Below are 15,525 nucleotides of genomic sequence, written 5' to 3' on the forward strand. Positions count from 1 at the left end.
ACACAGGAATGTAAAGGTATTCACGGCAACCCGTCAAAATAAAAGTTCGGTTTAACTTAAAGGCATTGCGGCAGAAATTGTTCAGTAGAATGTACGTAATAGGCTGCTACTAAAATTATTAAAACCTTATTATTAAGGAATAATCATACAATATTTCTTTAATGTTTTAATTGTAATATTAAATCCCCTTTATTTTCCAAAAAAATTTCTGTTTAATTTATTACTTAAAAGATAGATTAAATACATTTTATTCCTAAAAAAATAAAAATAAAATAAAAATAAAAATAAAAAAGTGAATACTCACAGAATTTCTAAGCAAAAAAAATCATAAGGCTATTGTAAGAATAAATTAAACTTGTTTTTATGCTTTCAAATAATTAGACATGCCAAATCAGAATTTGGTAACAATAAAACATAAGGTTGGAAAAATAAAACATTTCATAGGGCCCTAAACATGTAATTTTTGTTAAACTTTTAATAAATTGATGTTTAATTTTTTAAGTTTCATGATTTTAACTAATTAGACATGCTTTTTGATTAATACAATTTTTTGTGTGATGGGAGGGAGTGTCTGTACGCTTTGCCTGCTGAAGTGCAGATATTGGTAATGAGGATTTGCATTCGACTTAAATTTAGCAGTTTTATTTTGGTAATATCAGTCACTCTCGCTGTGCTGTTTTGATGCGGTCCGGTGTGCGACCGCCTTAAGGCTGGATAGCCTCTTGTTTCAGAGGTGGAATTGTCAAAGATGACTTTTAGAAGAGGATAGGCTGGTAGTTTTTCCCCCGACGAGGGCTTAGGCTCAAGAGTCACGGTTCGCTACTGGTTTAATGTGGTTTTAAGTGATCGTAAAGCAGATTCAGTTTTAATGACAAACATGCGTATTAGCCAAGGCAAATTAATAAAAGAACACAAGTTATACAGACACTCCGTAATTAATGATATGTAATTTGCATTTGGTTTATAAAAGGTCTTTGGACTGAATTTATTGCATTTACACCATTTTGACCAGCAGATGTCATCGAAGTATCATGTTAAAAGCACTTCAAAACAGTGAATCATTTTGCAAAACAACTGAAACACTTATGAATAATGTGCTCTGAAAATATGTGTCCCTGCAGCACAAAAGCAGTGTTGAGTCGCTGGGGGATATTTGTAGCAATAGCCAACAATACATTGTATGGGTCAAAATTATACATTTCTCTTTTATGCCAAAAATCATTAGGATATTAAGTAAAGATCATGTTCCATGAAGATATTTTGTAAATCTCCTACCGTAAATATATCAAAACTTAATGTTTGATTAGTAATATGCATTGCTAAGAACTTCATTTGAACAACTTTAAAGATGATTTTCTCAATATTTAGAGTTTTTTGCACCCTCAGATTCCAGATTTTCTAATAGTTGTATCTCAGCCAAATATTGTCCTATTCTAACAAACCATACATCAATGGAAAGCTTATTTATCCAGCTTTCAGACAATGCATACATCTCAATTTTAAAAAATTGACCCTTATGAAAGATCGCGAACACCAGGGTCACGTATGATAAATGTCCAGTGCAATCCTGCATTGGCTGTTCTCACTTCTTTCTTAAATGTTCAAAATCTCTGAAGTGCAAACGGTTCTGTCGTCACACATTCACACTTTTGAGTCATGATTGGTACCAGCTCTCGTCTTGGTCTACATTCAGATTTTACGGTTCATCTCTATATTGAGTCTTGCAGGTCTGTGCTGAGATTTGTTGCACTTAACTCTTTTTCCTAATGCTCTTTCTTCTCATTTTCCCACACTTATTTCTTAGTTGACTTGATTAATCAACACTCATTCCTTTAACACGTAAGCACACAACATTAATTCACACTCAAGCTCTCAGTTTTTCTGTTGAACCAGTGCTCCGCAAGCTGAGAGTTTTTAAAGGCTCTCATTAACCCTGAACACCTGCCTTCACTAATCAGCCCAACCAGAACCAATTAGCCCGTTAATGGACGTATGTCCCAAACAAAAGGGATTTAAAAGATTTACGAGATTTTCGAAACCGAATGCAACCTTGCTAATCAAAAATACGGTCAATGAACATTTTTGACTTTAAAACTCTTGTATTATGTTAAAAATCTGCGTTTGATCTTTATGGTGCGGGTCAAACTGACCCTAATTGAATTCAATATAATTCACCAAAAACCAGGTTAAAACAGTACATTTTTAACATTAATAGTTCTCACACATTAAAAAAAAAAACATGGAACATATGATTTTTTAAAAACTATTTTCCATATTTTTTTCACAAACTGTCAATTTTATTAACAGTACTGTAACTATTTTAACATTTAAAACAGAAAAGGTGTGGAAAATCACTTCGATTCTGCGTACTTTCCTGAGGCTCAAACAATACATGCATGGCATTCGCACCAACAAAATCACTTTGATTACCAGACAATTTTACGCCAAAAAAGTACACTATCAATGCAGTGTAAATTTCTTCAGATAAAAGCATCTGCCAAATGCATAAATGTAAACACCCTTCAAGGGTAGTGGAGAATCTGACATTACAAAATACAAAAAATAATGTTTTCTTTGTATCTGTGCAACTGCTTGAAAATGAGGGTCAAACTGATCAAAACGTGTCAAAATGATCCCCGAACATGACTAAAAGTTCTGTATTATGCACGCCAGGCCAGTAGTTTATGATGTCTCTTTGTAAAGAAACACTATGAGATGAGATGATAACCGTACTGCTTTAAACTTTGAAACACGTTTTCAAAAGGTTGCGTTTTCAGGACCCCAAAATGCTTTCAGGACCCCAAAATGTTTTCCGTGTTTAGTTGAAAATGGTGTTGTGACTTGCAAATAGGGTTGGGAACCGAAAATCGATTCCGATTCCAGAATCGGATACTCAAGGTCAGGAATCGGATGCGTGTAGTCAAATTAAAATTTCAATTCCGCCTATCGATTCCTATGCGCTTTTTTTTCTTCATCTGCGAGGACCGGATCTAGCGATCTGTCAGGACTTTGCTCGCTAATCTAAGCGCTCTCCAAAGTTTGGCTACATTTGCGATCAGAAGCCAAAAAAGCTCAGTATAATATCTGTGATAGCTAAACATGCTGCAAGAACATTGTCACCACCAACATGACAAAGCTCTTTAATTTAATAGATCGTTAAAGATCGCGAACACGATTCAAACACCAACGTGATTCTATTCTTAAATTACAATGATTCGTCCGTTTCATTCCTCAACCTTTGGCGTGTGCGATCAATGTTGTGATCACGTGGTTCGTCCGTGCAGCGTACGATCAAACCAGTGTGATTTGAACATTTAAATCTGCGTTCACGCTGCGTTGACCTAAAGAGATCAGCTGTCTGTCATGAATGAAACAGCTTCACAGTCTCTTCAGCCACACAGTATCATTATTTCTGTTACAAACATTCAAATCACAGAAGTGCTGGGATAAAAGTTTATAGTTCGGATATAAACTCTGATGCGTACGGGTAGCAATTAAAATAGAGCAAATCACCTTTTGAAAGTAATTGTACACTTCAAATGAAGATTTATGGATTACATTGTTACACTAGTAGGTGGCGAAAAGGGGCTGTTAAAATGTATCTGTCTTTGAATCATACAAGAGATTCGTTCAAGAATGCTGATTCATTTAATCATTCATTCATAAATTACAAGTGATTTTGTTTAGTTGTCTAATGTTTTTTCTTCAGAATCATGAGAGAACCACAACTTCCATTGGGGGAAGAAAAAAAAAAAAACTAAATTTATCCAGATTCAATAAATGGTTTGCAAAAAAGAGACACAGGATAAATGTTTGATATTATTTAATCACATTGGAATTGAAACTGGGAATCGAAAAGAATCGGAATCGATCAAATTCAAACGATACCTAACCCTACTTGCAAAAGCATCAGTTCTCCTCTCTTATTCAGCTGCTACGAGGCTTGTGTTTGTTTATACGTCATTGTTTCCTCTCACCTGATCTCTCGGAGCAGAAGGAGCTTCTCTGGCGTGTTTAGGACGGCCAGTAGCGGATGCACGAGCGTCGGCAGCCCTCGCTCTGCTAAATACTGTAAGAACAGCACATGAGTTTGGTCTCTGGACAAAGAAACCCTTTAATCACGTGAGATCATCAGGTTGAATCTCTTACCCGCTCACAGATTTCCATGAGCATCACCACATCTTCATCCTCCAGCAATCTGACGGCCATTGCTCGCACCTGTTTTAAAGCATCCCGCTCAGATAAACCAGCATCATACCTGCCTGTAGAAACATTCAGATGTGTCTTATGCTTTAAAGCTTATCTTTATACATGCATTCACTTCAGTGTTAACTCAGCGGTAGAGTTACTCTCACGGGACACTGCACTTATTCGCAATTGCAAAAGTGCATTATTTGCATGTGCTTTAGAGCCTTGCCTGTTAAAACATTTCATTCACGCACTGTTCCGACATGCGCTTATTCTGAGCGCATACACCTGAAGCGACCGCACTAAAAAGCCTGTCAAACAGCATCTGATCACTGAACTAAGTTATATTTTGCGCTAATACTGGCAAAACACACAAGGTTTACATATAGACTCAGTTGGTTATGTCTAAAATGAAAGTAAACAGAAAAGCGGATGCGTGCAGCTCTTAAAGGGACAGTACTAAACATGCAGCCGACTGTCATTAAAGGGATAGTTCACCATAGAATGTATTTTCTGTCATTATTTACATGTTGTCCCAAGCCTGTATTAACATCTTTCTTGTGCTGAACACAAAAAAATATCTTTTGTAGAATGTGGGAAACCAAACAGTAGCTGGTCCACATTGAATTTGATAGCAGGAAAAAATACTATGTAAGCCAATGTGGACCAGCAGCTGTTTGGTTTTCCAGGTTAGTCCCAAGCCTGTATTAACATCTTTCTTGTGCTGAACACAAAAAAAGATATTTTGTAGAATGTGGGAAACCAAACAGTAGCTGGTCCACATTGAATTTGATAGCAGGAAAAAATACTATGTAAGCCAATGTGGACCAGCAGCTGTTTGGTTTTCCAGGTTCTTTAAAATAGCATTTATTTTCAGCAGAAGAAAGAAACTCATTCAGGTTTAAAACAACTTGATGAATGATGGTATACAAATAAAACACTATGACAGAATTGACAGACAGATGACAGAAGTTTTATTTTTGGGTGAAATATTGCTTTAATGTTAATAAAACAACAAAACCCTCACTGCTCATGACTGAAGAACTTTAATACAAAGAATTTTAAGAACAAAGATAAAATAATGACAAAGACTTTTATCTTCGCCCACTTTGGCTTAAATATCTGCCATTCTTTTTTTTTTTGTTACCTTGAAAGGCTTTGTCTTTATAACAGGGAAATTAGTTTGGCTGTAATGCTCAGACAACTTGCAAAATAGTAAAACCAACATGACAAAGAATCATGAAAAAAATCGTGATATTTAAAAAAAAAAAAAAAAATCGTGATATGATATTTTTTCCATATATCGCCCACCCCTAGACCCAAGGTTTGTCTGTATGTGTATTCAGAGCCAGTGAGCAACGGACTTTCATAATAATAAAAAACTGCGTTAATGCGCAATAATATAATTGTCGCGTTAATCAATTAATGCGTTAACGCGATAATAACGCGTACACTTGCCCAGCCCTAATATATATATATATATATATATAAAACATATTTGTTTAGGAATATTTTTAGTATTGAATTAAAATTAAATATATTTATAATGAGCATTTATCTAATTTTTTACTTTGTTTTCAATGCATTTCAATGCAATGAATGTTTTCTGCATGAAGGACACATGCAGTGCTGTTTCAGATTTTGGTAACCGAACATGATGTGTAATATTACCCAGACTGCTCTCTGAGCGTGATCTTGAGGAATCTCGCTTTCGAAACAGACTGAAGAACGTTTTGGAGCGCTGCAGCGGACTGCTTCCCTCTTCTCCTCTTTCTGTCTGCTTCCTCTTCTGTTTCTTTTCCTCTTCTGTGAAAACAGGAGAAACAAAGCGTTTGCATTATCGGTGGTTTAAAAGGGCATGAAATCAGGCAGCCACTTGTTCTGTTAAAAGTGGATTGCTGACAAATGTTACATACGGAGGTATTTGCACTTCAAAAATTAAAGTGCCAGTTTGCAGGTTTGTGTATAAAAAAAAAATTGGAAATAGAATTTCTTCACAAATTTATTTACCATTTTCAAACGGTATAGCAAAATATGACAAAATTATTTTTTTACTGAAACGGAAATTAAAGTTAAATTAAAATGAAAGTGTAAATGAAAAACCTGAAAACCAAAAATAAAGTTTATTTAATAACCAACTGATTAATCAAATTGATTTAATATCAAACACAAATTAGTTGAATATAAAAAATGTAAATAGACATAAGGCAACATATAATTATGTTTCCACTTAAATTCTTCGCTGAAATGTAAACATTTAAACGGTGTCTGTAATAAAAACATTTTGTGACAGATTTAATGAAACTTATGTTAAATAATGAAGACAATAGGTTCAGTAAAAATATAACTATGTAATATAGTGTATATATATTTTTTCTAGCTGACTATTAAGTTTATGGTCATTGAATGTGTTTTCTGAGGTAAACGTGGCATTATTGATCTCAAGCTGTTTTACTGATGTCTTTCCACATTTTAAACACTGATTGATCGATTACATGAGACAAGATTAATTTTAGTAAGTTGTTCTGTATCTTCTAATGTTCATTCATGTTTATTTGCTGCTATAACTAGTAGTAAAGAAAAAGAGATGATCGGTTCACTACAGCGAGTAAGTTATTCTGTTTCTTCTAATGTTCATTCATGTTTATTTGCTGCTATAACTAGTAGTAAAGAAGAAGAGATGATCGGTTCACAACAGCATCAAAACCACATTTAGTGCTTGAACTTAGTGATAAACTTGACAGAATTTGAAATCTGAGTCTCTCTGTTTCATGTCAAAAGTAAGAAAGCTTTAGATTATTGGATGAGGTCTGAAATTTTGCCCGAATATTTTTTTACATTTCATCGTATGTGGCTGCATTTGATCTTAAAATACCACAAAACCCCACCTGACACAGTCACATGACTTTGAGTTCGGCGTATCGGAGGACTCGGTCGGCTGAGAGCCATGAGCAGAGATGTTTTCCTGCCTTCCCTTCTTCTCTCTCCTAACTCTCCTTCGCTCCGGATCACAGAGTCCTGCAGCAGTTCTGTGGGTCCTCGGCTCACCGTCCGCAGCTGCTCTGACCGACTGTCACTATCAGTGGAATCTGGACGAAACTGGGCCTCAGTGGAGCCGCAGACGTCGGACATTTTGGCTCCTAAGGGCAGAGTCGCTTGAGAGAGTCTGCTCACAGAGCCGAGGGGTGTCCCGGAGGACAGAGAGGAGGTGGATGAGCGAGACTCCGACCCTTGTGAGGATGAATAGACGGTTCCGCTGCCCGCTGGAAGAGGTCAAAGGTCGGTGTAGGGGAGAGCAGGGCACAATGTAACACTTTTTGACTTTCTCAGTTTGTGTAACTCTACATGGGGTTCAGAGTATAATTTTTTTTATCCACAGTAATTTCACACTTGTCTATTACAAATACGTCGCTTTGTTTCATAATTACAGTGCATACATTTTACCCTCAAAAAATGGAAGTGAAATGTGACAACATGCCCCGTAGGTGGGGTACATTGTAACATCTGAGGGGCACGTTGTAACATGACCATATGGCAGCCTAAAACCTTATCTGATCTAATGAAAAAAACATACAAGACAAAATAAAATATTTTGTCAATAAAATAAAACGATTAACTTTTTCAAATAAAATAATGGCGTTTTTTAAGAATTAAAAATACTCTGATTTTGGAGTTTGACAATGAACACATTGCAACCATGCTTGGGACGGCCCACAGAAACCAGCAAAAATGCTTTACATAAAAATAATAATTTCTGAACATTAAACATTGTCTGTCAGAGTCTTTATTCACCCGTTTCTCGTGGTTTCTCATTACGATTCATTAAAGTAAATAGTGTAAATTACATCGATAATGTCATAGAATCTGCGCAACTGGAATTTAAAACTGGTTAGTGTCTTCTGCCAGTTAGCGAAGCATTAAAAAACGATCTAAACTGATAAATAACAGATTGGAGATTTAAAATAATAGCAGATTTGCCTCATTTTAAATAAATACTAAAAACTGAGATGAAAAATGTACTTAAGCCAGAAATGTACGTTTACTATGGTAGAATAAATGTTCAGCGATATCTTCAAAAGATTTTTGAATTTTGGCTTCACTTTTTTCTCTATATAGTGTTGATTTGGCAACTAGTAAATACCATGAATTTTGTTATGCTAGCATGTGTGGAAATATTCAAACCACGTGTTACAACTAACCCTGCGTTACTTTGTGCCCCGCGCTCCCCTACTTAGAGATGAACACTTTATATTGTAAAAAGAAGCTCACTTTTATTCACCCAGCTGAGTTCTGTCACCATTTCTTTGTAGGCTGGATATCTGCCTGCTTCCTGTGAACAAAACATCTTATCACATTCATACACAAGCTGTCTGTCACTGCAGAACATCATTTTGTTTGTCATCTTTTTAAACTTTTTTGTCAGCCAAAAACCTAAAATATTTTCAGAAGTTCCCTTGAGATTTTAAGTCAATATTTCAAATATTTATCAACAAATTCACATGTTTACAGTTCTCTGATGTCGGGTAATGACCACATGACGTGCAGGTAAACAAATTAAATATTTAATCTTTTTTTAGTAAGTGTTTTATTTGGATTGTTTTTATTATAAAATTGTTCATTTTAATTTAACAGTTTTGTGGTTTCATTTTTTGTGTTTTATTTGTTTCGTTTTTTACATTACATTCTTATCATTTAATTAATATTTCAATAAATTAACAATACATTCATGTTCATGGTTCTCCGATGGTAAATAGTCACATGCAGTTAAACATAAAATATTTGATCTTTTATTATTTTAATAATTGTAATATTTTATCTCTGTTTTGTTTTGTTTTGATTTTAAAATTATTTTAATCTGACATTTTTATAATAAGTTTAATTTTAGTGTTTTCCTTTAATTGTTTTGATTTTAAAATTATTTATATTTATATATTTTTATATCATATTTCAAAAATTAACCAACACATTTGTATGTTTATGGTTCTCTGATGTTGATTAATGGTCGCATGACATGCAGATAAATACATTTTCAAATAAATATAATATATAAAACATTTATTTTTAGTAAGCATCTTAATTGGCCATTTTTATTTTTAAATGATTGTTTAATTTTACATTTTTAATGATTTAATGAATTACTAGCTTTTCATAATTTTTTGGGGAAAACTGTGTTAGACAAACTTGACTGTTTTGTCTGTACTGGCAAAAAAATAAGTATTAACAAATAGCAGTATGTCCTTATTTGTTCCAAACGGTTTATCTGGTCATGAATGTTTGGAAAGGTGGCGTGTTTAATATGGACACAAAGAGTGAATGAGTTTGCAGGAAAACCTGATCCAGGAACAGAGTGAATAATGCACAGCCTGACACACACAGAAACCAGAGCGCCACATCAGCCATCTGCTGTGTGTGTGTGTGCGCGTGTGTGTGGGTGTGTGTGTGTGTGTGTGTGTGTGTGCGTGTGTGTGCGCGTGTGTGCTCATGTGTGTGTGTGTGTGTGTGAGACTCACTTTAATAGTCAGGATGATATGAGGCTGACTCTTCAGCACTTCCACTGCTCTGTAATGGTTGATGTTCTCAAAGCTCACGCCATTGGCCGACAGGATCTGATCCCCCATCTTAACTCCGCCCTGTTCTGCCAGACCCCCGGGATCCAGCCTGCAAACAGCCAATCACACACAACACTAGAGCTGAGTTCACATTGAAACACTTTCACATTTTCACACTGTATCAGAACTTGAGTTTTTTTTTTAATTCCTATATTGTGGCCTACTGGGTCTGATGTGGTTTCTAGGGCTTAGGTTTAAAGGGGTCATCGGATGCCCATTTTCCACAAGCTGATATGATTCTTTAGGGTCTTAATGAAAAGTCTGTAACATAGTTTGGTTAAGTGTACACACACACACACACACATCAGTGTACACACACACACACATCGGTGTACACACACACACACATCAGTGTACACACATACACACACATCAGCGTACACACATACACATAAGCATACACACACACACACACACACATCAGCGCACACATACACATCAGCGTACACACACACATCAGTGTACACACACACATCAGGGTACACACTTACACATAAGCATACACACACACACACACACACATCAGCGCACACATACACATCAGCGTACACACACACATCAGTGTACACACACACATCAGGGTACACACTTACACATAAGCATACACACACACACACACACACATCAGCGCACACATACACATCAGCGTACACACACACATCAGTGTACACACACACATCAGGGTACACACTTACACATAAGCATACACACACACACACACACACACACACATCAGTGTACACACATACACACACATCAGCGTACACACATACACATAAGCATACACACACACACACACACACATCAGTGCACACATACACATCAGCGTACACACACACATCAGTGTACACACACACATCAGCGTACACACATACACATAAGCATACACACATACACACACATCAGCGTACACACACACACATCAGTGTACACACACACACACACACCAGTGTACACACTTACACATAAGCGTACACACACACACACACCAGTGTACACACACAACCTCTTTAGCACAGAACAATATCAACAAGCCACGCTTATTTACTGCATGTAGTGCTTTATACAATACAGAATGTTTCAAAGCAGCTTCACAATAATAAACAGGAAAATAACTGAAGACAACAGTGTCATTATTAAAATCAATAAAGTTCAGAGTTGTTTAATGTTGTGAACCCATGAACCAGTGTATATATGGTATTAATCTGATCTCAGATCAGTTTTATAATCTAGACACTTTTAATTGCACATTTGTATAATAAAAAAAAGAAGTAGTAGTTCTTAATTGTCTCTTATTGGCCTGAATAGAGACCTTCCATAGAACAGACCAGGGTTAATATAGTTAACTAAAATTGTACTTTAACTGAAATAAAATAAAATATATATTAAAAAAATTATATTATTTTAGCTAGTTGCCAAGGCAACATTTCTCATTTTTATTTAGTTTCTGATGTACTAAATTAAAACAAACAAATAAATAAAATGAAAAATGTACAGACGTAAAAAGACAAAAACACAACAAAATTACTAAAATTAAAATGAAAACAGAAAGTATATTTAAAAAAATTATAAAAATAGTATCTCAATGCTACTAAAATAACCCTGGAACAAATTAAACAAGCCCTACAAATTAATAAATAAAACACATATTATATACTGACACTTTATATTTAATGGTATTTGATTTATTTTATTTCCCTGTTTAGTTAACAGGGACATTGTATATTAATAAAACATTTCTATAAATGTACCAGAATTAGCCAAAGGCTATTTTTCATCCGTAGTCCATGGACTACGATGATTTGTAGATTGCATTTAATAGATTACACACTTTTAATAAAACATGCAATTGGTTTGTAAAAGCTGTCTTAATGCATGCTTGTTTTGAATTTTTATTGTGTTTACATTAATTCCACCATAGCGCTGTCAAACGATAAATCACGATTAATAACATCCAAAATAAACGTTTTTGTTTGCATAATATATGTGTGTGTACTGTGTATATTTATTAAGTATATATAAATACACACACATACAGTATATATTTTGAAAATATTTACAGGTATTTATATGTCTATACTTATATTCATATTATCATAGGGAGCTCCCTGAAGACTCTGACCTGCGGCGCTGTTTTTCTGCACTCTGCTGATGAAGACGCCGAGTCCGTGTTCAGATCCTCCTCGCACACTGAAGCCCAGCTGACCATCATCCCCCCTGATGACCGTCAGCCTCACGCTCTCACCTGCAGACAGACACACGCTCAGCGCTCAGCTCTCAGCGCTTCATTCAGAGTCACTCCACCTGCTTCACCTGCTTCACCTGTCTCAGCCTCCAACAGAGAGCTCCCTGAAGACTCTGACCTGCGGCGCTGTTTTTCTGCACTCTGCTGATGAAGACGCCAATTCCGTGTTCAGATCCTCCTCGCACACTGAAGCCCAGCTGACCATCATCCCCCCTGATGACCGTCAGCCTCACGCTCTCACCTGCAGACAGACACACGCTCAGCGCTCAGCTCTCAGCGCTTCATTCAGAGTCACTCCACCTGCTTCACCTGCTTCACCTGTCTCAGCCTCCATCTGTGAGTCTCTGTCCTGTCCGAGACGATGAGCTGATCCCAGAAGCTCACTGCCACACAAACACAGACATCCATCAATCAAAACGCACAAAAACACTGGTGGTACAGGATGAAAATATTACTAAAAAATCACTAAAATGCCCCAGATGTTTCAAATATACATCGCATGCATAATTATTAGGCACGTTGACATTCTGATGATACGTGACCCTGGAGTACAAAACCAGTCATAAGGGTCAATTTTTTTAAATTGAGATGTATGCATCATCTGAAAGCTGAATAAATAATCTTACATTGATGTATGGTTTGTTAGGATCGGACAATATTAGAAAACTGGAATCTGAGGGTGCAAAAAAATCAAAATATTGAGAAAATCATCTTTAAAGTTGTTCAAATGAAGTTCTTAGCAATGCATATTACTAATCAAACATTACTTTTTAGGTAGGACATTTACAATATATCTTCATGGAACATGATCTTTACTTAATATCCTAATGATTTTTGGCATAAAAGAGAAATGTATAATTGTGACCCATACAATGTATTGTTGGCTATTGCTACAAATATCCCCCAGCGACTTAACACTGCTTTTGTGCTGCAGGGTCACATATATGTTTTCCAAGCACATTTGACCAATTCCAAACCACATCAATCTTAATAACTACTATTAATTTTGTATTTAATCATTTATGACTGATATATAATTGTCCATGACGGCTGGAAGTGAAAAACTCCTTATATTATTAGACATGTTTTCTTTTACTGAACTAATGCAATACAGAAAATGCAAAGTTAAGCCAGGACCATTGGACAGTGAAATGCTCAGTGGGTCAGCGGGGTCAGAAAAAGACAGGTGGAGAAGAAAAGACATGTTCACTGCAAAAAAATTGAATAATTAGGTGTGAAACCATCAGGAAATGGTCCCGCTGTTCAATGGTCCTGTCTTAACTTTGCATTTTCTGTATTGCATTAGTGTGGAATATTTCTCATGGGGATTTAATCATTTTTTGACATCTCAGTCTGAGTTAAACCTCTTTTTTGGCTCATTTTTAAATGTATTGTTTTTATCCCGTGGCGGAAACAAGCTACTATAGATATCTGATGTCTGCAGAAGCACTAAGCCTTCATTAGACTGGGATTATATATTATGAAAATACAGATAGAAAAGTCAGAATTAGAGCTTATGATCAATTGTTGTGGTTACAGCTATTACTGTATTGGATGTGATGTACCATTAAAAGTCATAATTGTTTCAATTAATTGATTCAACTATTTGACCTTTGTTTTATACGCTTAGAAAAATGTGACCCTGAAAATCAGTTTTAAATTAAATTGTGTGTGTGTGTGTGTGTGTGTGTGAGAGAGAGAGAGAGAGAGAGTGTGTGTGTGTGTGTGTGTGTGTGTGTGTGTGTGTGTGTGCGTGTGTATATGCTTAGAAAAATGTGACCCTAAAAATCAGTTTTAAATTAAATGAAATATATTACAGCAGTATAGTATCAGAATACATAGTCTTTACGGTACTTGTTGTAGTTGTGATGATCGAAGCAATTCACTGTTACTTTCAGACTCTTTTATTACTCGTGTAATTACTCGTGTTGTGGTGATGTAAATAATATTAATTGTGTGATTTTTGGTTGATTCGTGACGTCATGTTGACGTAGCGCGTGACGTAATCCCTCATTCAGCGCCTCAGACGCTCAAACTAACACAAACAACCCCTAACTTACATCTCAAAATAGCTGTCGATATACAAAGAGTGTGTAATATGTTCACACTCACAGCGATAAGCAGCGGAGCCGTTTACGTTAACGTTACGTTATATTTCAGAATAACGGGAGTTAGGGTCATCCGCTCCGTGCTGCTTCAGTCACGAAATATCACACCGGAGAAATACCGTTATAGAACTCTCTGATCGACACTTTCACCGACAGATGAAACTTTTACCTGTGTGAGCTGTAGCTGTTTCCGCACAAACAACCCCTAACTTACATCTCAAAATAGCTGTCGATATACAAAGAGTGTGTAATATGTTCACACTCACAGCGATAAGCAGCGGAGCCGTTTACGTTAACGTTACGTTATATTTCCGAATAACGGGAGTTAGGGTCATCCGCTCCGTGCTGCTTCAGTCACGAAATATCACACCTGAGAGACGCTACAGGTGAATAAATACCGTTATAGAACTCTCTGATCGACACTTTCACCGACAGATGAAACTTTTACCTGTGTGAGCTGTAGCTGTTTCCATGCTGAGCTGCGCATCGTACTTTCTGTTAACCGTCCTCTGCTGTGACCCGCTCTCTGATTGGCTGCAGTGAGAAGTTTGCGAGATTCCTATTGGACGCCACACCTGTCAATCTTCACTACGAGGCGGATCCTGTATTTATAAATTGTCTCATATCATCTGCGAGACTACTTTAAAATATTTATTTGTTTTTTATTTTTACGTTTAAATATTTAATTAAATATTTACATTAAAATATATATATATATTTAATATACATGTAATATTAATTAGACATTTAATTAATTTAATATTTGTAAGCTTATTTGTTTGTCACACCACAGTGATTTATTCCGTTTATTTCATAGCGTGCACATGATGATCTACACTTTAACAGAGCACTGAAGTGCAAAGAATGAAAGAAAATAAGAGGAATATAAAAAGACATTTCAGTATTTAAAACATTACATATGTTTGTATCATCAATAATTTGATTATTTTAAATTAACGCAGAGTTGTGCAGTAGAGAAAAAAAATTACAATTCAATCTTGTGTGTGTGTGTGTGTGTGTGTGTGTGAGAGTGTGTGTATATATATATATTTAATATACATGTAATATTAATTAGACATTTAATTAATTTAATATTTGTAAGCTTATTTGTTTGTCACACCACAGTGATTTATTCAGTTTATTTCATAGCGTGCACATGATGATCTACACTTTAACAGAGCACTGAAGTGCAAAGAATGAAAGAAAATAAGAGGAATATAAAGACATTTCAGTATTTAAAACATTACATATGTTTGTATCATCAATAATTTGATTATTTTAAATTAACGCAGAGTTGTGTAGTAGAGAAAAAAAATTACAATTCAATCTTGTGTGTGTGTGTGTGTGTGTGTGTGTGAGAGAGAGAGAGAGAGAG

General features: G+C 35.6%; 1 protein-coding gene and 1 long non-coding RNA gene across 2 annotated transcripts in view; both read right to left on the bottom strand.

Annotated features, from left to right (window-relative positions):
* pdzd7b (PDZ domain containing 7b) overlaps nt 1-12,067 on the bottom strand; it is a gene marked incomplete at its 5' end in the record, with an annotated part of 18,227 nt that extends 6,160 nt beyond the window's left edge. Inside the window, 8 exons of the mRNA XM_016285536.1 lie at nt 3,514-3,533; nt 3,978-4,069; nt 4,150-4,262; nt 5,860-5,994; nt 7,077-7,451; nt 8,458-8,518; nt 9,699-9,850; nt 11,920-12,067. Of these exons, the coding sequence (XP_016141022.1) occupies nt 3,514-3,533; nt 3,978-4,069; nt 4,150-4,262; nt 5,860-5,994; nt 7,077-7,451; nt 8,458-8,518; nt 9,699-9,850; nt 11,920-12,067 (1,096 nt within the window). The remainder of the gene's footprint in view (nt 1-3,513; nt 3,534-3,977; nt 4,070-4,149; nt 4,263-5,859; nt 5,995-7,076; nt 7,452-8,457; nt 8,519-9,698; nt 9,851-11,919) is intronic.
* Nucleotides 12,068-12,168: 101 nt separating this feature from the next.
* LOC107595158 (uncharacterized) lies at nt 12,169-14,665 on the bottom strand. The gene is made up of 3 exons (XR_001610240.1): nt 14,599-14,665; nt 12,361-12,425; nt 12,169-12,283 (listed from the first exon to the last, which is right to left on the bottom strand). It is a non-coding gene; the product is annotated as an uncharacterized lncRNA (long non-coding RNA).
* Between the last annotated feature and the right edge of the window lie 860 nt (nt 14,666-15,525).

Source organism: Sinocyclocheilus grahami, unplaced genomic scaffold (assembly GCF_001515645.1).
Source record: "Sinocyclocheilus grahami isolate Dianchi unplaced genomic scaffold, SAMN03320097.WGS_v1.1 scaffold198.1, whole genome shotgun sequence".
Lineage (NCBI taxonomy): Eukaryota > Metazoa > Chordata > Actinopteri > Cypriniformes > Cyprinidae > Sinocyclocheilus > Sinocyclocheilus grahami.